This window comes from Fundulus heteroclitus, unplaced genomic scaffold (assembly GCF_011125445.2).
Source record: "Fundulus heteroclitus isolate FHET01 unplaced genomic scaffold, MU-UCD_Fhet_4.1 scaffold_208, whole genome shotgun sequence".
NCBI classification, from domain to species: domain Eukaryota; kingdom Metazoa; phylum Chordata; class Actinopteri; order Cyprinodontiformes; family Fundulidae; genus Fundulus; species Fundulus heteroclitus.
Window position 1 is genome coordinate 246,450 of NW_023396620.1, and position 23,750 is coordinate 270,199.

Sequence of the window (23,750 nt, forward strand, 5' to 3'; positions counted from 1 at the left end):
TCTGAAAGCGATCTTTTTAAAAATATCAATTATAAATATCAAACTATGAACTACTCCTGGTTGTTAGAAGTACAGTTTGTTTTCTCACACAAACAGAATTATGCTGTGTTCATTATCCTTTTAAACTATATAAATGTTTCTGGAGTCCAACACTTATTCGGCTTTAAGAAGAATGTTGTGATGAATTTCTGTTTATAATCAGCGCTTCATGCTTGCAGGGCACGTCATGCTCCGCGTACACCCTGACCTTAGCTGTGTAATATATTTAATGGAAGATGTTTGCAGTATCTCATTTACTCTCTCCCATTCAAGCACAGACACACTAAATTGAATTGAAGCATAGAGGCAGTTATGTACGGCTGACGTTGGTTCGTCCAACAACAATGTCTCAATTCAATTTCTTCTTTGGCAAACTGGAGATGTCATGTTACCCGAGTGCTGGTATCAACCAGATGAATACAAAAATGTATTTGCAACAAATAAAAAGAGAAAGACATTTTATAGGATAAGTGACAATAAATCGTTTGAGCTTTTCTGTAATCCCGACACTTCCAAATCTAATAATGAAAAGGTCATTGACTTTTCAGTCCAGATCATCACACAGTCAGGATGTCTGCAGTTGGTTATGAAAATGTCAGGAAGAGAGCGTTCAGTCTTTCAAACAAAACTGGTTTGGAAGATGGGTGATGAAAGAAAGACTGCATGCATTCTCTAATAATAGCAGCAACAATTGCTCTGCTGTAGCGGTGGAAGACTATGGCAACAAAGAAAAAAACCTCGCTGCTAAAGCTCTTTAGTCTGTTATTCAGGTGCAGGAAAATAAATGCAGCACTTTTTTACGAAGGAGTGTAAAAAGTGAAAACAAGTGAGAGGAAAGCAGAATATCGATGCAGTGATCAGAAAAGGGAAGGAATAATGCTGAAGTTGTCTGACGGTTTTGGAAAATCATAGAAATGTGATTTCTCGGCTCGGGTAATGGTACTGCTTGTTGTGGGTCTTGTTTTCACAGATCTGTTGCCGTGTTTACTCCCGTCTCCCCCCATCTGCACGTTTTTAATTATTCACCTGGTGCTGCACCAGTAAACAAGGCTGTTTTTGACACATAATGACGAACGGTGGAGGTCCGGTGTTTTTCTCGTGGGCACATCTGCCCGGTCGTATCACACTTCACCAGCACACAGTCCACATGACGTCTAATCACTGCCGTGCAAAGCCAGCTACTCAAAAGTCGAACACTAAGCGTCAGCATGCATTTTAGTAATATGTCCTAATTTTTGTGGGGTAGTGAAGTGGCTGCTGATCATGTCAGATCCTTGAAATTCAAACATTCCTTGGCCAGGGGTGTGTATGGTTTTTTTAGGGTTTGTTTATTCAAATGTCACGCTAACCAGGATGCGGTAAGATTCTGCTGAATCTGAATTTGCCAATTGTCTTCATGTTCTCTCATCCTTCCCTTACAGATTCTGCTTATTTCCTATTTTAACCTTAAATGCTCATCAGCGGTAGTTGCTCTCGTCTCTTTGTCCCCATTTTGACTTAATCCGAGTCCTACTCCTGGGCACGTCTGTATCCCACAGGCTATATTATGTAGCCACGTGACTGCTGCTTTGTTGAAATCTATTGCATGCACCCCCTCCCCCCCTTTGTCCTCATTTAGTTGTAATGCCAGAGGTCATGTGAGGACATCTCTCCTCTCTGTGAACTGGCATAGAAACCGGTTCAAACCCTGTTGTTCAGCCATCATACATCCAGAGAACCATTCCGTTGTAATTAGAATTTTCACATTTTAATTTGTAATACTGTATCTTTAGCGCTGTTAACACAATATTTATCATGAGTGGGTAGTAAAGCCTAAATTATTAATTTCTCATAAGCATTGTAGATAAGCTTATTAAACACAAACTGTAGCATTTATGAGTTCAACAAATAGAGTTCCCCGTGTATTTATTCCAGTCACTTGCGGTCTGTTCTAAGAGGTTATGTAAAGAAAAATAATTAAGAAGTTGTTGAAAGTTGTATAAAGCCAATAATACTGAGAGCAGCACCTCAAGGTCTCTATTGAGGGAAACTCAGTGCCTCAACAGACACCCGAACCTTGGCCAAACAGTATGTCAGGGATATAGGGCTGCACTATATACCGAATCACATTTAAAAAATAAAAATAATAAAAAAAATAAAACATTTTCAATATGTCTGATATTGCAAAGTACTGCCTAGTTATATTCCTAAAGCCATGTTTACACTCTCAAAACCCTGACCATGATGCTTTTGACGAATTGGATAGACCCCTGTGAACATAATTATGTAAAATTCGGCTACACTCACAATAGAACAGATGAGATTGATATTATTGTAAAATATTGCTATAAAAATACTGGTTCCCATCAACCCACATTTTCTTCAGTTTAATGTTTTCCTCATATCATGCAGGTGCTTTTAGTTTGATGCCCTAAAGATGTGTTTGAGGCTCTTATACTCACATAGGAACTTAGAAGTTTTGAAGTTGCCCCGTGTTTGTGTTATAAAGGCAGTTTGTTGGGCTGGTTGACAGCACTATGTATTAAATGGATTCAAAAACCCTCCACAATTTGAACAATTTGTAAACACTGTGGAATAAAAGAAAAGATCGGTAACTGTGCTTTTTTGTTGTATTGAAGCCATAATTCAAACCATCATACATGACTAGTCAGAACCAGGCTGAAATATTACACACTGATTACAATAAAAAAAACAAAAAGAAGGCAAAAAAAAAAAAGTTTGTGAAGTGTAAACATTCACTTAATTTCTACTCTTTTTGGCAATGTTTCAACCAGATTTCACTGCTTAAAGTTCATGTTCTTAGTTTTAGTTAGCTTCACCATACAGTCACAATAAGCTCATGGAAAAAGCGTCAGCTGGCAGATAAAGACGCAGGTAAACTCACTAATTTAATTTTAGTAAGGATGCATGTAGATCTTGCCACAAAAGACTATTTCTAATTTTAGTTTCTTCCCAAAAGAAAAAGAATAAAAAGTCAAGTAATTATACCACTTTTTTTTGTAATCAAAGCAAAATTAGGAAGTCTAGGCGTAATGCTGCATTCAGACCAAACGCCTTTTCAGCATCTCAACTTGGACGCTTGTGCACATAAAAGTCTGACAGCACGCTTAAAAAGTGGCTCCCGTGGGGAGGAGCTACTATTTTCTTGAACTCTGCCGGACTCTTTGTAAAATTGCAGATGAAATCAAGAGAATGGCTTGACTTTTTTTTGCTGAATAATATAATCTGCAGCGTGTCTGAATTAATCAGATAATTCAGAGGCGTTTTGAGTTTGGCGAGTGTCACCACCTCCTGTAGGAGCTGCGCGCTGACGAGGGTCGCTTTCAGGAGTATTTATGTCTCACCCGAGCCCAGTTTGACAGTCTGCTGACCCGCATCAGTGCCCCTTCTCCAGCCAGGACACCAGGTACAGGCGCCCCATTTCAGCTGAAGAGCATCTGTCCATCTATTAGTGGGCATCTTGATGTTAACATTTATCAGTGACCTGAAGTAGAATCATTTTTCCTGTCTGAAAAACCCCCACTACGTGTTATAGCAGTCTCTCTGATTGGTTCGCGCCCCGCATTAGGCTGCAAAAGTTCCGGTTTTCCAACTCTTGCGCCGGCCGCTCTAGAGGCGCTTAATGCACGTCAAGCCAGCAGCGCGAAAGGTGCAGCACAAGATGCGTGTGACGGGGTTTTGAGAGGTCCTGCAGCCTCTCCAAACCCCCTAATTAACGTCCACCATAGAGTTGGCATGTAAACCCGATGCTCAAAAGACATTTGGTCTGAACACAGCATTACAGTCATACAGCTCCAGGTGCCACTGAATCATTTCTTTACTGGATTACTGGTTTTCACCGCAAGTTTGTTTCTGCACCGCAGTGGCAAACTGTGTCTTTCCGCCAGTGTAGATTCTTTCCTTTTGTCGTGGTCAGTATTTACATATCAGTTGCTTTTATTAATGATCATCATCCTCAGTAAATGACCTGGATAACGATGACAGGTGACATTTTCAGCACCGCAGATGTGTGAACAGCGACGAAGAGACAGTGACATACAGAGAGAAGCGATTTATTTTACTATTACACTTTGCCGCGGATGAAATACCTTTCCACTTCTTTTTGTGAAAAAAGAGCATCTTCATATTCATGAGCGCCGCAGTTCGTTACATAATTTCCATTTCCAAGAAAAAGATTCTGGTTGCAAGTTACCTTTTGATTAGTTGGTGATTGTGATTAAAAAGTTACACGTGAACATTACTGTATGGCAACAATGAGCATGAGCGCAGGAAAGGTGCGTACAAACAGAGAGTGCAAGCTGATGAAACAACCCCACTGCACCCCCACCTTAAAAATCAATTCCGGTGCCACTGGTTTTATGAAAAATTGAGTATTGGGTCATCCAAAAATAAAAAAAAAAAATGTTTCTTCCATATTTTATTAATTATAATTCTGAAAAAAACAACAACTACAAACAAGTCATTACACCACTTTAGGCACCAGAAATAACCATGATCACTATATTTCTGTGTAGAGATTGCTTCTATATGATAGTCTTCTATGTTTGTTCTTTTTTTGTTTTTTAGAGGAGGGTCAAATTAAACTGAAGCCACCAGTGTCCTTTAGTGAAGGTTGATGGGGTTAGATTGAACACTGTTGCCAGTTGGTATGTTCTTTCCCGCTGCTGTTTATTTCATAGAATATGTCCAGATGGTGTATGTGTGGAAAAAAAACTCACTGCAGAGAACTGGCAGTAATAAATGGATTGGCCGTTTCACAACATTTGGCGAAGGACACTAATTTTTATTTTCTCCTAATGGCAGTCATTTCACGGTTTTCTAGACTGTGTGTGTGTGTGTGTGTGTGTGTGTGTGGTTGCATCTTTAACTGACTCATCCAGCCAATAGCTGCAAGATGCAGAGTGTGGCGGTCAGTACCTTTTGCTAAATATGCTAATAGCTCAAAGCCTGTTTGGATAAAAAGAGAAAATGCACATCTCCCTTGTCAGGTACCCAGTGAACGACTTCCACACTGCGGAGGGACACAACGAAACAAGCTAATTCTTTTAGTTTAGAGTCGGGGGACCTCCTTGCATGTGAGCTCGTAGGGAATGTTTCTCTCTTTCCTGTCAGTTTTGTCTCCTTTCTTCCATTCGTTAGTTTGACTTCAGGAGAAATAAGTAAATTTTGTCACACATGCTTTAAACTTCCCCCCCTTCCCCTCTTTTCTGCTCAGTGATGGAGCCCATGACGGTCACGACGTCAGTGGTTGGACCTGATGAGTTCGACCGCAATGCCCCACGGATCTGTGGCGTGTGCGGGGACAAGGCCACCGGCTTCCACTTCAACGCCATGACCTGTGAGGGCTGCAAGGGCTTCTTTAGGTGGGTTCAGTGAGTTTAATGTTGCGTTCTCAGATTTCACATGTTCTACCATGTTTCGCCTGCTGTCATGTTAAAAAGAGAGTACTGCCCCTATAAAATGAACATTTTGTAGCATCCCGGGTGTTTATTGTGTAGTTGGTGTTTGACAAACTAGCTCCTGGTAAAGACCAGAACGCAGCTACGTTAAATTCCTGGAGCTGATGAAGTGGTTAAGCGTTTCCATTGAAATGTGTTTCTTAGAGATATTTCCATGTCCAACATATGTGTTTCATTCTAACTTGTACCAGTAGACATTATTTAATTCAATTTCACTCTACCACAGATGGGATTGAATTGGACCGAATGTAATTTAATATGAATTTGACTCGGTAACACTTTATCTAAAGGGGTGTGCAGAAGACTGACTTTACACTGTCATGAACATGAGGGGGTCTCTATGAATGTTTATCACTGTTATCATTAAGTGTCATTTGGTAAATGATGACACTTTTAATGCAAAGTTGACATTGTTTCAAATGCCTTTGTTATGACAGCTTGGCATTAACCAAGAAATCATAACCCATTATAAATATGTCATAATGGGTCTAATTATAAACCTCTAAAAAGTTATTTAGATGTTAACATTATGCTGTCATATGTGATTGGTCTTAACTTTGGCTGTCATGAGACCATTTTAATTGGGTCAATGTTTTCCCTTAAGTGAAATTGAACAAGTAGGACCAGTTGCAAAGATGTCATTAAGTGTTGTTATACTGAGAAATGCTTTAAGTCTTTGTTGGTGCAATATCTTCTTTGGCCTTAGTCACAATACAACAATTTAGACTTGTCATCAAGATATCATAAGTGTTATTACACTGATAAATGCTTATAAATACCCTAACCAAACCAATCGACAAGGGATAGACTTTGTTTTGTTTTGCACAATACTTGTATTTTTTTCTTCCGCAAACCCACCTCGCCCCACTGCTATCCGTTCAAAACATACAAACATATATCTAAATAACTTTTTAGATGTTCATACTAATTAGACCAGTTATGACATATTTATGATGGGTTATGATTTCTTGATAAATCAAGTTGTCATTGTCAGAAGAAGAACTGCCGTTTTGCTGAACAACAAGAAATGGCAAACAAAGCAGTATTGTTCACTATAGTTCGGTGTCTTCCGAACGCCCTGGCTGAACTTGCACCGGGTTCTAATTATGGTTGAAACGTGACTGAATAGATAATCTTGACCTCTTTTAATGTTTCAAATAGAAAGGTTTTTTCGGGAGCGTAGACAGTTTTGCCTCCGCGACGTATTTCTGCCACTCAAAGTGGAAATATGTCACGTTGACGTGGGGCGCACATGCCCACTCAGGTCAGCTTGCCACATTCAGAATAACTTGATCCTGACAAGTGTTTACATGCATGCTGATTAGATTGTCAATCAGCATAAACTACCTCTCTCATTCAGAATGCAATTTCATGCCAGTTGAGCTTAATCTTATCATAATATTCAAATTAACATTCAAATTAACATGTTTATAGGACACATTTTATTCCGATCAGCCCTTTATTCTCATTACTTTTGTCCATGTAAATGTAACTATTGTCAACATTGCATTAAAAGTGTCATAATTTATTGAATGACATCATGTCAGTGTTATGTACAGCCCTTTAGATAAAGTGTTACCTTTGACTCAATAATTTAACCGTGATGGAAATAAATTGGAGGATTTCGACTGAATTTGGATTGATTTGCATTTGGCAGAATGAAATATGAATTAGACCAATTTGTCTTTCAAAAATGCCTTGAAATGCCATTTCATTTGAGTTGGCCTGAAGAAATAAACTGCAGCTTAAGGCTAAATTAAATCTCTATTTAGTTTTTGTAATTTTGTTAACAGAAATGCACCAATCAGGGTTTCTCTGGTTGATACCGATTTCCTTTTTTTTTTTTTCTGAGATCTTAGATGGTGATTTGCTTTTTTTTTTTTTTTTTCTTCTATGCACCGCAACCCATAAGAGAGCCTAGTTTTGATTCTCACAGCAATTATTCACATGATTGGCCAAATCTATTCATCAAAGCACCTTTTATATGATTTTTATTCAGCTATAAAAAGGTGCATCACAGTACTAGTATAAATGTTTTGTCTTTGACCTTTGATGATTGGTGATTAGGCTTCTGTTCTAACAGAATCTGTGTATTTATCATTTTAATTAATACATTTTCTGCCTTTTTTTTACTTGGTAAGGATGAAACAAATATGAATCTTTTTTTTGTTTACTTGGCATGCTTCATTTCTGCACAGTATTACAGTGTTTAGAACTCACCACGTCCTTTTGAGATGGAGGTTCATAATGACTTCATCTGACCACGTGAGCCTGCTTTCAGGGCAGTCAGAAACCTATTCATTATTCATCCGAGTCACTAATTCTGTCACTAAGTCAAGTGTAAGGGATGAAAACATTTTTCTTTCACAGAAACGGTCATTTAAAAATGTTATTATATGTTGTTATATAATATTATATTATATTATATGTAGTTACCGAGTGTTTTTGCACTGATACAGGCGCAGCATGAAACGTAAAGCCTCTTTCACCTGTCCATTCAACGGGAGCTGCACCATCACTAAAGACAACCGGCGCCACTGCCAAGCCTGTCGTCTTAAACGCTGCATCGACATCGGCATGATGAAAGAATGTGAGTATGACGATTTTTAGCACTTTGATATTCAAACGTCGCCGATGGGATCCCTTCGTATTTGTAGCTTGTTCATTGTTTGAACCGTACTTCATGTTTGTGTCTGAATTAATCCCAAATGTCTCCTGGATTATGAATGAGCAGGTCTCCTTAGCAAAAGCTGTTCTCTGATGTAATTAACCCCCAGAGACTTTCTGCTGATGATGTGCTCCCACTGTGGGGAGTTGGAGGTAGGGAGTGAGTCGACATCTGTCTAGTATACAGGAAATCAGACATTATAATGATGGAGCTTTGTTTCCTTTCCAGCACATAAAGAATTTGTCTTGATTGATGTAAACTCTAAAATATTAGGTTACCTTTTTAAAAAAGGTAAGGTATTTGTTAGGAAATATAGTAAGTAGATTTGCTGTGCATCAAACTATGTGAATATTTGAGTTAGGCTGACACAGGGATAGCTCTGGTCGGGAATCTTCATGTGTGTCTGTGTGACTGGGTTGAGCGGACTTCAGTCTTTCCAGGTGAGCAGAATAATCTCAAACGGTAAACAAGAAGGGTTTTCTCATTAGTGCTCACAGAGCAGTAAATGCCGAGGCGGAAACTGGATCAGTTGTATCAGGTTCTAACACGTTCAGAGAAAACAACAGAACACACCTTCAGTAGATCAACTTCAGTTTACTGGTAGATAAAAACATTAATTACACTTCCGCTTTTCCCTTTAAAGGAAAAGTCACATTTTAATCAGTAAAATAACCATCAAAGGTCTGATCAAGTGAGGGCTGGTGCTGGATTATTCATATCTGTTGACCACTACCATAGTTAGGCAACTAAAACACTCGGTGGGGTCTGGCTCTGAAAAGTCATCATTGCACAGTAGCTGGTCCTATTCATCACTCTTATTTGTATTGCTCCAATTGACAACAAACTCCTTTTAAAGGCTAGCAAACTAGCAAAACAGGTCCACTTCATATCTAGTTATATAGAATCCGATTCGGAACAAATCAGTTTGTTCTAAAACAATAGGTAGCCGATTTCAAATCCAGATCCAGAGTCCAGTTTGATCCTAATTTTAAAACAATACATATATAACTCTCTCTCTCTCTGTCTATGTGTATATCTCTCTCTCTATCTATCTGTGTCTATATCTATCTCTCTGTGTCTATCTCTCTCTCTCTCTCTCTGTGTCTATCTCTATATCTATGTGTGTGTCTCTATCTATATATCTGTGTGTCTCTCTCTATATCTCTATATCTGTGTATATATATCTATCTCTCTGTGTATATATATATATATGTAAAGGGTTGGGACTAATATCAAAGTCTGAATGTAAGGAGACAAACAGACATGTCCAGCGCCAGACAGACTAGAACGTTTTACTGTGGTCTGAGCATATACATGTCACAAGTGTGACACTTGTTTTAAATCAATTCCACCCTGACCAGAGATCGGTGTTTCTTCATTCCTCTCAGGCATGCTCTAGCCTCTGTGTTGTGTCCTGAATACAGTTATAATAATCCTGAAAAAAAAAACAAACGCATCAGTAAACGGCTTAAAGTGCAATGACAGGTTACTGCCTCACACCTTCTACAGCTCCTACAGCTCCTACTCTCCTCAGCACCAGTGAGCGTTTCAGGAGGGCACTGAAAACCGAGTAGCATTCCAGACATCACAGTGAATTCTTTGTGGCGCTGGGATTATTAGAACATGAGCTGTCAGCGTTAAAACAACTTCTTAATTCCTAACATCCTCAGCGTAACGGAATATCAGCAGAAAAATGCCACCAGTAACGTTGTTGAAATACGGCCTGTCAAGTCTACTAAGGATATTTTGGGAAATAAGCGTTTTACTGCTGCAGTTGCATTTCTCAGACACTAATGGCAGGTTTAGGAATGTCATTTTTACTGAAACATCAGGGGTATCCTCATCAGGATTATCTCGTCCCTAATACCAGTCTGGGTCATTTTAAAAATAGGCATTTGCCGATATTGAGCCCCATTCCAATTTTTCACTAAATTCGATGCAAACGCTTTTTCTTGACACACAAAGCTACAATCTTCAATAACCTTGCACCTTCCTCCTGCTGTGAACGTTTCTATACAGAGCACTCCGCTAAAGTGTATTGAAGTATATGAAGCGTATTCTAACATGTACTCACCTTTTTATATTTTTTATTTTTAACATATTTCAGTCGGGTTCCAGTTAACCGTAGGCTGACACTGAAAAAGTTATTCCCTTGCTTCATAAATTTAGCCCTTTGATTTGGACATCATAAACATACATTTATTTTCATAACATTTTGTGGCACTGCTGTCTTTTATTTAATAATGGACCCAGGGGAAATCGAGTTGAGAGAGAGCAGGAAGGCATGCAGCAAAGGTCCAGGTCCAGGAGTTGAACCGAGGATGGCCACGTCAAGGATCGAGGCCTCGATACATGGGTCGTGCACACTACCCCAGCGCCACCGCTACACCCTATCAACTTAAATGACATTGTTTCAGCTGCCCTCTGCATAAATCTACCTAAATCCAGCAGCTTTTTTAGAGCAGGCCACATGACACGGTTGACCAGGAGCTACAGGTCCCAATACAGTCTCGGTCTCACTGAACCACTTGGTAAAAGGTAAAAACAACCCAAGTTGTTAGTAATACCCCAGATTTGTAAGAGCAACAAAGCAATGTGCACAGCATGTGATGCAGTTTTGCACGTCGTGAACACAAACGTAGGCCACGAGTGTTTTTAAATAGTTTATTTGTGGCTGACATAAAGTCAAAGCCAACAGGAACTGGATTGCAACCTCCACTTTCAAACATTGGGGAAACCACAGTCTAGTTTATTCCATGCACACCATTGTTTGGGTTGTTGTGCACGTGGTGGAAACCAAAATTACTTTCTTTTGTACTGGTTTGGTGAGTCTTGCTCTGATCCCGTCGCCAGATCAGGGGAGTGGTGACCTAGTGGTTTGAGCAGGGCGCTTGTGTCCTGGGAAGGCAGCAAGTTCCCCAGTTAGAATCCCACAGACTACCACTCTAGGCCCCCGGACAAGACCCTTAGCCCAAGAATGCTCCCCAGGGACTATACAGTGGCAGCCCACTGATCCCTAAGGGATCGGTTTAATGCAGAGGACACATTTCATTAGAATGCGCAAGAAAAGTTGCTAATAAAATATTATATATAAAAAGAAGTCACAGTCTTGTGGATGAAAGGTTAATTGTCATGGCATCATTTGAAAAGGGAAAACTACAACTAGCTACAACTAGTTTTTCCGAAAGCTTCTCACGTCCCAGAATGCCCTCCACGTTTACTTTCATCTGCTTATTATTTTGACATTATAACAGCCTAGAGACTCAGTATGAGGTGGGGAAGAGCAAAGACTTCATTTTCTGGCTTCAATAACTTCATACTGCATACCTAAGACAGAATGGAAGGACTTTAAACCAAAATCCAGTCGATTTATACCAGAAATATTTCATTACAAGGAAACGATGAAATCACTCAAAAACAATAAGGGACAGAAAACAATGGCCGTTCTCAAAAAGTTTGAAATGGGCTAAAATAATCACATGGAACATCTTTATTTATATTTATTGTATCTTCTGGTATCATTCTGTTTTTGTTGTTCTGTGATTTATCTTTTCAAATGGAGGTGGTGAAAAAAACTTTAGGCTTTAGGCTGTGTCACATAAATAAAGCTTCCTTTAACTCATTCTTCCTTTCATTTTAAGGCATGATGTAGCATCTATGCCTCAGCTAGAAGTTCCTCAGAAGTAATATTCATTTATTCATCTGAGTTACAGTAGAGCCGCCACTCTGATGCAGCAACAAGGCTTATCTTGAAAAGCACAGCCATTCGTGGATGAAATTCAAATTTGTTTTGCTCATATTTTTGTTCTTTTTTCACTGCCAGTTATGCATGCAGCCATGAACAGAAGAGAAACTACGTTTTGATTTCGGACCGAAAAACCTTACTTAATTGTATAATTTTCAACATTGCCAATGGATGATCATCAGTAAAAAGCAAATAAAGAAAAAACTGGGTGAAGTGGAAAATTTAAGTCATTACAATATTAAACATCCCCGATTTACAGCTACCCTAAATGAACTCCAAAGTGTGCTTTGTTGTCAGGAAGCCACAGCCTAATCTAATACTTACAGACTTTCAGAAGAAACGGGAGGCAGTAGAATCAATGGGTTAGTGAAAACTGATCTTATTCACAGCAAGGAAATGGGTAATGGAGTTTACAGTCCATATGCATTAGGTCAGTGGTACCATATGGCACACGGGGTTTTGGGTCAAAAAGTAGCTTCATACAATTAGTGTTTTTCATCCTGCTTTTATCCAAGCAGATGGTTAAGAGTCACAAAAACAGCATTGTGTCAGTGTTTGAATAGCAGCTTGTTTCCAGTTTCCTCTTAAACTTGTTGGTTATGCATCCAGACCACCAGGCGTGGGTGTAACACAAGAACTAGACAACATGAGGAAAAAACATGTTCCCTAACCCCTCCGGTAACCCAGAGTGACACCTTGTCACAGCTGATTTACAAAGACTATCGTTGATCAGTGGGTTTATTCTGCAGGTAACAATTGATCTCCTTATGAAGCATTTACTGCAGCTCAGGTACTACCTTAGCGCAACAAGAGGTATTTACCCGGTCCAGCCGCTGTCCCGACGTAGTAGAGCTTTGCTGAATGCACCTTTCCCACCTCGTGTCGGTGTTGCAGTTACAGACAAAACTAACCCTAACCATCTTTCATTGAAGAAAGATGGGCATCAAGTGGCTGACAGGCGGGATAGGGACATCTGACAATATGTGACTGCCTCCTTGTTCGCAGAAGTTTTGTTTCAAACAAAGACATAGAAGTGCCTTAAGGCTGGTTCCACACGGCAGGATAATTAGCCCGATTTTTGCCCCGATCTTCCCCTCCTGACAGGCCCCAACTATTGCCGTGGCTCTTTAGATAATCTTAAGGGATATTCCTGCCGTGTGTTGTGTGTGTTAAGAGTGATCTGGTACGCTCGGTAGAACATCGGGATCTCTCAGAACTTAAATCGGGTGTTCTTAAACATGTTGGATTGTCTTGTCCCAATATCCTAGTTTGTGGGGTGTTCCCCGAGAACACCGTGTGCCGTGTGAACCAGCCTTTAGATGTTTGTATGGTTTAGGCTTTTTGGTTTAATTATTTTAAAATTGAAATCTACTCTACTCAAACCTTTGTTTTTCTGGTAATGACTGTAGGAAAAATAAAGGGAGGATAAACGGGTAGGGATTGGACAATAAGCTATCATATTGAAATGTGCACCACATATAATATGTTCTTTCTGACCCATTTGTATAAGTTGCTAATATTTGAAGAACTAAAGTTAACTCATGTTTCCCAGCATGGCTACTACTTTGATGCTGCAGAAAGAAGAGCTTTACAGGAGTATTGCTCATTAATATGGTTCGCTAAGTTTATAGGACCTTGCTGTACAACGTGGTCTGCCAACTTGGGAAACATGACAACATCTAAGCTTTGACACAAATCTTAAAAGTAAAGCTATTTTTTTATTGACTTCAAATTGATTTCGTAATCGTACTCCGTTCTTACAACTTTACTCAACTCACAATTTTTACATCTCCACTTTGATGAAGCAGATTTATCTTCGAGTTCATTGGCTAGTTACATTTAGACCCCCACCACATATGGTGCCTTTGTTTTATAGCAGGTTGTTAATCAGTCCAAATAGGCTCAATACATTCTGAGTTGCACTGCGTGTATCAAATACTAAAGCTGCTGTTATGGATAGATATCTGGCAAAGGCAAAGGAGACTGGACTTTGATGGATTGTCATTACAAAGAAGATAATCTTGAAAGTAACATTTCTAGAATTAACAAGAAATCTGCTTTTGTCAACCTTTTGCTTGACACTGATTTGTGTTTCATCAAAGTAAGAGTTGCCTCCTTTGCTCATGACCGAACATCCTAACAGAACCCCACTTCAAAATTTCAGAACCATCCCTTTAAATTCTTTCTACAATACCTGTACTACTTATGAAATTTTTTTTTGATTTGAATGCATCAAATCCAGAACGGTTTTGTCGTTGGTAGGTGGATAGATATTATAGAAAGAGCTGCTCCCATTTTTTAGGGTGGTTACTCTGACAAATTAGTCTTCCTCAAGGGATTGTGACTTTGCAGAGATGCATATGGCAATAATTAAGCCAAGGTCTGAGTCAGTTGCACCGATGCTTTTCTTTCACGAGCATGTAACCAGTCAAGAGTCCTTCTACTTTGTCAGTGGAGCATTGCGAAGGTGTGGATAACAGTGAGCTACCATGTTGTTTTTCTGCTTGTGGCCTGCCCCGTCTGGTATTTTTTCCCTGAAAGGGAGACTGATCCAGGCCCATACATAGTGGGGGCACTCAGTCCACAGGGTTGCAAATGTTTGAGCTACATGTGGTTGGCCGCAGAGGGTCCTGAAGGAACCTCGCAGACTGGGACACATGACAAGGTTTACGTCACGCAGGCGCTGTGGTCAAGCGGACGTGGACATCATGAATTCCCTTTAAGTGCTCTCATTATTTAGGTGCTAATTTTCAAGAAGAAAACAAATGTCTGCAAACAGATGACTTATGTTCCACTAAGATGTTGCCGCGTCTTTGTGGGTGTACGTCAGAAATCTTGCATTTTATATTTGCATCTCTTTCACAGACGAGTGCACTCTGATTAGTACTCTGTGTAGGTGGGTGTTTTTGCTTGCCCTCTCAAGGCTCTGCCAGCTGAGCTCTTAGTAAACACCCTGTCCTCATTTGACACAGGTTAGAGAGATGCCAGGAAAAGACCTCCCCACTTGCGCATGCGTGTGTCTGTGTGCACGCGCGTTTTTATGCTTGCAACATTTGTGAACAGGATTAGAATTACAGGAGATTTTGAGCATTTTAGACCACAGATGATTACATTCACTGAGTCCTTCTTTGTTTTTTGTTTTTTTTGCTGTCCATTCGGTAACTTTTACTTCTGAGTGTGTCTTGGAAGGTTTGCAGTGGTGTTATGACATTGGTTGCTTTATAACCTACTAGGTTTATTTTTGGATAAAGAGCACACAAACACTGAATTCAAACTCAACCCAATATTCAACTAACTTTTTACCAAAACTGCAAGTTTTTAAAAAAGAAAAAAAGAATGTGTGCTCTCAACTCGTTGAAGGAGGCCGAGCTTTGGGTGGAACATCCCTGCGTGTGCGTTTGATTGGTTGGGAGGATGTAATTGTTAGTCTTTTGTTTATTTTCACATATCATGCCAGGCCACTAGGGGGCTCTGGAGGATAGCCTACGGCTTCCTTGTTCGTTGTTGGTGTTTACATGGCGGCGTTGCCTGTACGTATGTGGGAGTAAAAAGAAAATAAAAGTTTTCCTGGACTCATCTTAAAGTGGAGTTCTCTTTGGATTAACACTGGTAGCAGAGGATGGTTAGTAACTACAGAGTTCCTCCAACATTTGAAGAAGGAAAGTCCTATGAAAGCTGGAAGAATGAAGTCAATATGTGGACGAGAGTTACCGACTTGGAAAAAAAGAAACAAGCTCTCGCAGTCGCCCTGGCGCTATCCGGGAGGGCGCGAGACACGGCGATGGAAATTCCGGTAGATGATTTAAATAAAGACACTGGAATGGTCACGTTGTTGAATAAATTGGATGATTTGTTCCTAAAAGAGGAAAGGGACATGATCTACGAAGCATATGCAGAGTTTGATCGGATCAAAAAAGATGCAAGCACATCCATGGTGGATTTTATTATTGACTTTGAACAGCGTTATTTGCGCATGAAAAAATACAACATGGAGCTACCCGATGCAGTTCTGGCATTTAAGCTTTTGGATACTTCATGCTTGGATGTGACAGACAGGCAGTTAGCTTTAACAGCATGCTCAGACGTGACATTTGCTTCAATGAAATCCGCTTTAAAAAGAATATTTGGTGATAAGAAAAAAGGTGGATCAGCAGAGAGCATCAACCAGGAGTCAGTATTTGCAACAGAACAAAGACAAAGGGGCAGGACTTGGCGGCCCAACCCATGGCAAAAGACTCCACAGCCTGGCACCAACCCATTGGACAGGTATGGAAAACGATCTAAATGTGCTGTGTGTCAAAGTACGTATCACTGGGCCAAAGATTGTCCACATAAAGCAGAAAGTGTAAAAATCACTGAAGAAAACACAGATGTGGAAGAATGTAATATTACTCTGTACACCAAAGAATCACCAACAGATGCAGAAATATTCATGACTGAATGTTTTGGCTCAGCAATTATAGACACTGCTTGCACTAGAACAGTTTGTGGACAAGAATGGCTGGATAACTACAGAACTACGTTGCAGCAAAAAGGGGTCAAGACTATGAGAGAAACAGAAACGAAAAGCCGCAGGCCATTCAAGTTTGGAGATGGAAAAATAGTCTACTCCATCAAAAAGGTAAAGATACCAGCCAAGATTGGCAACACGCAGTGTAACATCGAAACTGAAGTTGTTCCTGTCAACATTCCACTGCTTTTGAGTAAAACGTCATTAAAGAGAGCAAAAACAGTTCTGGATATGGAAAGAGACAGAGCAGTGATGTTTAACCAGCCTGTGCAATTGGACTTCACCAGTTCTGGACACTACTGTGTGAACATTGTGGATAAAGAAAGTAAAAATCCTATTCACCCTGAGCAAATATTGGTGGAGGAAGAAATACTGGCTATAACAGATAAAATGAACCCAAGTGAGAAGATCAAAGTTCTGGAGAAACTTCATAAACAGTTTGGACATGCTTCTGCTGACAAGCTGCAACAGCTTTTGAACAATTCTGGCAACAAAGACACAGAATGTTACAGTCTCCTGCAAAACATTATAAACCAGTGTGCAGCCTGTCAGAAATACCGCAAGACCAAACCTAAGCCCGCTGTTGGCCTGCCGCTAGCGTCAACATATAATGAGACTGTAGCTGTAGATCTACATGAGCTTGAACCTGGAGTGTGGTATTTACACATTATTGACCAGTTTACCCGTTTCAGTGCTGGTAGTGTTTTGACCAGCAAAAGATCCTCTGAGATCATCAAACATCTTATTCATGACTGGATTAGTGTACATGGACCACCACAAAAGTTATTCAGCGACAATGGTGGTGAGTTTAATAACGAAGAACTGAGAGACATGGCTGAGAACTTTAATATTGAAGTCAAGACAACACCTGCTTACAGTCCCTGGAGCAATGGACTGTTAGAACGGCACAATCAAACTCTGACTGAGATCATAATGAAAGTAAAAACAAGTACTGGGTGCGACTGGAGCACAGCCATGGACTGGGCCCTAATGGCAAAGAACTGTATGCAAAGCGTCCATGGATACAGCCCACATCAACTAGTGTTTGGACAGAATCCCAACCTACCTTCAGTGTTAATAGATAAAGCCCCAGCTTTAGAAGGAACCACTAAAAGTGAATGGGTGGCCAAGCACATTTCTGCCCTACATGCTGCAAGAAGAGCTTTTACAGAAGCAGAGTATTCAGAAAGAATACGCAGAGCTCTAAAGAAACAACTGCGACCCACAGACGAACAATACGGACCTGGAGACAAAGTCTTCTACAAACGAGTGGACAGCCCAGAATGGAAAGGACCAGGAGTGGTTATTGGGCAGGATGGTGCAGTTGTTTTTGTTAGACATGGAGGCACCTGTGTCAGAGTGCATCGACTCAGGTTGAGAAAGGTTACTCATGAGGATGAAGGATCTCAGACCACTTGTGATGAAAACATTCAAGGACAACCTACAATGGACATTAATGAAGAAGAGACAGAAGGAAATCTTGGACATATAAGCACAGAGACACAGCATGCAGACATGGACAGAGACGCTGTGGATATGGAAAGACAGCACACGACAAACGTAAGACAGCAGATTGACAGCATCAACATTAAGCCTGGTCAGATTGTGACATTCACTAATGAAAAGGGTGTATCACACACAGCAAAGGTGTTGGGACGAGCTGGTAAAACAACCGGAAAATACAAGAACTGGTTTAACCTGGAACAACTTGAGCCTACAGAGGGGGCTGGTAACTGTAAATCAGCTGATCTATCACAGTTGGAAAACCTCTGTATTCAGCCTAATGTTGCTGAAATGGATACACATGAGGATATTTTCCTGAGCAAAGATATTTCACTGGATGAAGCAAAAGAGGATGAAATAAAAAGCTGGAAACAAAACCAAGTGTTTGAAGAAGTTGAGGACAAAGGTCAAAAGTGCATCTCCACTCGCTGGGTGTGCACTATGAAAGAAGGTGAAAATGGATTAGTACCAAAAGCAAGGCTTGTTGCACGAGGATTTGAGGAACTACAAGTTTCTGACTTACAAAAGGACTCACCTACCTGTGCCTCAGAGTCACTGAGACTCCTAGTGGCAGTGATATGTCAAAAACAGTGGAAACTTCACTCCATGGACATTAAATCTGCTTTCCTACAAGGAATGGAACTGTGCAGAGACATTTTCATCAAACCACCTCCGGAGGCTCATAGCACAGGTGTGCTTTGGAAACTGAGAAAGTGTGTGTATGGTCTGGCAGATGCTTCATTGTATTGGTACAACAGAGTAAAGAGCATCATGTTAGAAGCAGGGGGTGTTGTGTCTAAGGTTGATCCTGCAGTTTTCTACTGGCCTGATGAGAACAACAATGTTATGGGTGTTCTTGCTTGTCATGTTGATGATTTTATATGGGGAGGATCCCAATTCTTTTCAGAGTCAGTCATACCAAACCTTAGATCACAGTTTAATGTTGGTCATGAAGCCCATGATACCTTCTCCTATGTAGGTGTGGACCTTGTTACTTTGGGTACCAAGGTAAAAATACATCAAAAGACATACATTCAAAACCTGCAACCTATCAACCTCTCACCCTCTAGAGCAGCAGAGTCAGCTTCCCCCCTCACTGAGGAGGAGAGAGAGCAGCTCAGGTCAAAGATAGGCCAACTGTTGTGGGTGGCAAGACAGAGCAGGCCTGATGTCATGTTTGATGCAAGTCATTTGGCATCTAGTCTCAAACAGGCCACAGTACAGACCATATGTGAGGCAAACAGAGTTGTGTGTAAACTCAAAGCCAAGTCAGTTGAACTGAATTTTCAGCATCTTGGAGAAAACAGTAACTTAAAGATAGTTACGTTTACTGATGCGTCTTTTGGAAACCTTTCAGATGGAGGTACTCAGGGTGGACATCTCATTGTCTTGATGGGTGACAATGGTCGATTCTCTCCCATTTCATGGCAATCAAAAAGGATTAAGAGAATTGTCAGAAGCACACTTGCAGGTGAAACATTGGCAATGTCAGAGGGGATTGATAATGCTATTTTTATCTCCACACTGTTTTCTGAACTAAGTGCTGGTAGTACCACGCATCCTTTGCCAATAACATGTGTCACTGATAACTTCTCTCTTGTAGATGCACTTAAGTCAACTAAGTTTGTTGCTGAGAAAAGGCTACGCCTGGAAATCAGTTCTATTAAAGAACAGATCCAAACTAAAAGAGTTCATCAGGTTTTGTGGTCACAAACAAAAGAACAGCTCGCTGACTGTTTGACAAAGAAGGGAGCATCCACAACCTTGTTACTTAAGGCTCTCTATGAAGGCTGTTGGACTGTATCATAAATTTAACAAGAAGCTGTGTTGTTCAACTATGTTGTAAAAAAGGAACGTTGGCTTCACAGTAGCACTAAATAGCTGTGCTTTGCTATGTGTTGCTTCATGCATACATTCTTTATTTGATTCATTCATTTGTTTAAGTATTTTTTTATTTTTTATTTTTTTTTAAAGAAGAGAGTGAGATTGTTAGTCTTTTGTTTATTTTCACATATCATGCCAGGCCACTAGGGGGCTCTGGAGGATAGCCTACGGCTTCCTTGTTCGTTGTTGGTGTTTACATGGCGGCGTTGCCTGTACGTATGTGGGAGTAAAAAGAAAATAAAAGTTTTCCTGGACTCATCTTAAAGTGGAGTTCTCTTTGGATTAACAGTAATGACTGTAGTATTAACCTACATGATGGGCTAGAATGCAAAAGGAAGGAAAACTGTTCTATTGAACTTTTTATTGACTTTTTTTCTTTCCTATCACACCACTCATCTATCGACCGATATATATTATTGAATTATTGTTGGTCTCTATAACCTACTGTATCTCTGGTTTAACTTCTCCATTATTCGTCAGTGTTCGCTTAACTCTTTTGTATGCGTGTCCTGGCTGGTAATGTGGCAATAAGTCTTAATATCTTAATGCCAAAAAGAGCCCAACAGATTTTACTTTCACAAGTGGAACCTTACTGCTTTCACCATAGTGCTCCACTTGATTTATACATGCTAAACGCTTTATTAGATCATATGCTGGGACCATTTCATGTTCAATGGACACTGAAATGGGAAAGTAAAAGAGGAAAAAAAGAAAAAAGAGAGAAACAGATGAGACAAAATGCTAAAAGGGAGAAAGGGTGAAATAGAAAGAGGAGAAAAAAGGGAAAGAGAAATACAACATTCTGAGTCTGCTTCTTCACCTGCAAAGAGAGATATAAAAAGAACAGCAGGCGTTAGGGGAACCACAGCCCCAGATGTGTTCTCTAACTCTAAATTACCCTGGGCTCCGTTTAACAATAAGGTGACTTCTGAAGGTAGTTGATGGCTCTGGGTTTTATTTAGGGCCATTAAACACTACAAATATCAGATTTTCATTTATATAAATCTTTGAAAGCAATGTGCCGTTTTAGTTTTACGTCACAAATATGTGCCATTCTCTGCGTCGGCCTATCACATAAAAATCTCAGTGAGATATTATGTCTGGGGTTGTGACTTGATAAAATGTAAAGAAGTTAATGATGTAGGTACATTTGTAAGGCCCTCTTTCCAGACAGACAGGTCTGCATAATCTGCTCCCTGAAAGACGGAAACAGTTTTGGGTTTCCGGTAGAAGCCAATCAAGCGGCATCCTTTTCGGTAATGATCCAGGGATTCTGATGTGTTCTGTGATAATAAACATAGTAGGCTATGGATCGATTAAAACCCACAGAAATAAGTGCCTGTTCGTCTATGCCGATTGGTCACAGTAGAATGTGTTTTTATCACACGGTCCTGCCACCATTTCTGCCCCCATTGAGATCTTTTGATAAGCCATTTTGTGTCACACGCTGCATGTGTAGGTGCCTTGATGCCTGACTGACCCGGATTTAACCGCTTGAAAGCACAAGGCTGGAGCATTAGGGCAAACAAATTGGCTACACACCAAATGCTTCTTGACATATATCACACTAAATCTAAAGGTTAGCAGCCTCCACTGTGTTAAACTGGTTGGTTGGCTGGTTAATGAGTAAACTCGCAGCCAACCTCTGGCCTCCTTCCCAGGGGTTCTCTGTCTTGTTCTCTCTTTTACCAACTTCTCAACCTTTTCTTTGTTTGGTTTATTTACTCCCCCATTCACTGCTTGCTTTTCTTTCCTTTCCTTTGCTGCTTTTCTGTGCCATGCCAGGCACCACATAACCACGTCCAGTCAGTCCTTTTTAAAACACCAAAGTACTGTGTTTTGGTAAACTCCTGAATATTCGCCAAAGCACTGTGGGGTGGTCGAGATGCTCCTTTGAACGTTCCTTTGTGGACTCCTCCTTTTGATGATTCCTCCAGTTCTCCAGCTTGGCAAGAGAAGAACTTGTCCAATCAGGTTCCAGCCTGAGAATAGCTGCTCTGATCCCCTGTGCCAAACTTTGACCAAACTCTGCCTATTCATGATTATGCCCCGCATACTTGAATATCCTTACCACAAGGAGTGGGTCTTGGCCGTCTGCTTTTGGCTTGGGAAGAGATGGACACTGGAGCTCACCCAAAGCCTAATTAATGACAGGGAGCTTAATAGAAATAAAAGCCTTGTTAATCCTGTTTAGCAGAATCATTCAGTTGCTTCTTTTGAGGCCTGTTGTTGCTGTTGTTGTGCCTTAAGATTGGTTCAGTCTACAAGTCAAAAGTCTAAACACCTTTGTCATCTGTGGCTTTTCTTTATTTCTATTACTCATCTACATTGTAGATAAACACTGACAAGGTGAAAACTGTGAAGCAAAATATATGGAAATATGTGGCAAATGAAAAATAGTAAAATAACAAAAAAAACAACAATATTTTTAGATGGGGTTTGGCTGCCTACTGTTTGGTGAATCTGGAGGTAGAGCTTGTTGTCAGTCACATGGGTGGTGATGTAAGTCCTGACCTTTCCCTGTGTTTAAATGTTTGACAGACCAGACACTGAACCCAGAAGAGCAATAATTTACAGCTGTATCCTGCAGCAGCCCCATCTTTTATTGATGGATGAACACAAAATTAATTTTCTTACATCTTTACATGCACCTAGAAGATATCAAGAGGCCTTGTAAATAAGCCTAGTACCAGAAATCATAGCTTTATCTCTCTTCTATGTTAAAATGCCTAATTTTTTTTTTTTTTTAAATGTCTGTAGCTTATGACAGTTGGCTTATTGTCTGTTTATCTTTGCCTGCCAAAATGGCAGATTTGCCAATGTATTTTCCATGCTGTGACCCCATCTCTTTGGGCCTCAGCCATAACAGCTTGTCTTCTTGGCAGCTTTCATCTGTCTGGGAGTCGTGCTGTCTGTCAGTCTGCCTTTCTGCATAGTTGAGAACCTCGTGGCTAATTGTTTACGGTGGCAAAAAGTCAAGAGATTAATATGAGTTTTGGCATGCAGGGGCAGTTCATTGCTGTAGCAGTCGCAACAGTAACAATCAGACTTATTACATGGATGTCAGACGGACCATCTATAAAATGGCCCCCAAATATTTGTTAATATGTGTTAAGTGCTATTACTGTTCTTTTGTAGGTGGGCAAAGAGACACAAAGATTTGATGGCATGTATCTACAGTAATCTTAACTTTTTATACTCTTTTGTTAGTGGTAAATATTTACTTTTATCTCTTTGTTTAAGTCTATTTTCTGCACCGTTTCTTGGGGATTCTGTTGCTTTTTCGTGTCTCCCTGGAGTTCAGAAAACATGCTTCCTATAGCTAGCAGTAAACAAAGCCAGACATAAACGGATTGTGTCGAAGTTTGCTTCTTTAGTGGGTATAGAGTTGCAGACAGTAAATGCGTTTTGGAAAGGTCTGCTAAAAGAAGTTGCATCTTTCTTTATCGGAACCTGAAAAAACAAAAACCCACCCGGAGCATTCGGCACGTTCAAATGTTAGTCATTCATTTTAAGGCTCATCAGTGAATTGAATATGAGCCAACACTATCACAAAGCCAGTTGTCAGTACCTAGCTTCTCGTTCACCACCTAGACACCTCGGTACTGCAGACTGAGACTTCTGCAGATGACAGGGAGGTTCAACCCCTTGTATTGACCCTGGAACTACTGGCAACCCTCCACCACTGTTCTCTCAGCAATTGTGGGCTGTCTGTTTATAGTAATGTCAACTAGCTGGATACATTTACCTGTAATTTTGTTATCTTCTCACATTGCAGTGCAAGCTGTGTCTTGTTAAGAGCTCAGAGGAATCAATAAACAGGATTATGGCATGACTTCCTGCTGCAAACAAAAGCTGACTCACTGAAAGTTTTGTTGCTCTCTGCAAAAGCCGAAAAATACGATACACAAACTGATACGGCAACAGAACAGAACCTTGCAT

General features: G+C 40.3%; 1 protein-coding gene across 1 annotated transcript in view; it reads left to right on the forward strand.

The window, feature by feature from the left end:
• The window catches only part of LOC105925883 (vitamin D3 receptor A), a gene marked incomplete at its 5' end in the record, with an annotated part of 84,302 nt that overhangs the window by 45,852 nt on the left and 14,700 nt on the right, over positions 1-23,750 (forward strand). Inside the window, 2 exon segments of the mRNA XM_036129729.1 lie at positions 5,255-5,402; positions 7,958-8,088. Of these exon segments, the coding sequence (XP_035985622.1) occupies positions 5,257-5,402; positions 7,958-8,088 (277 nt within the window).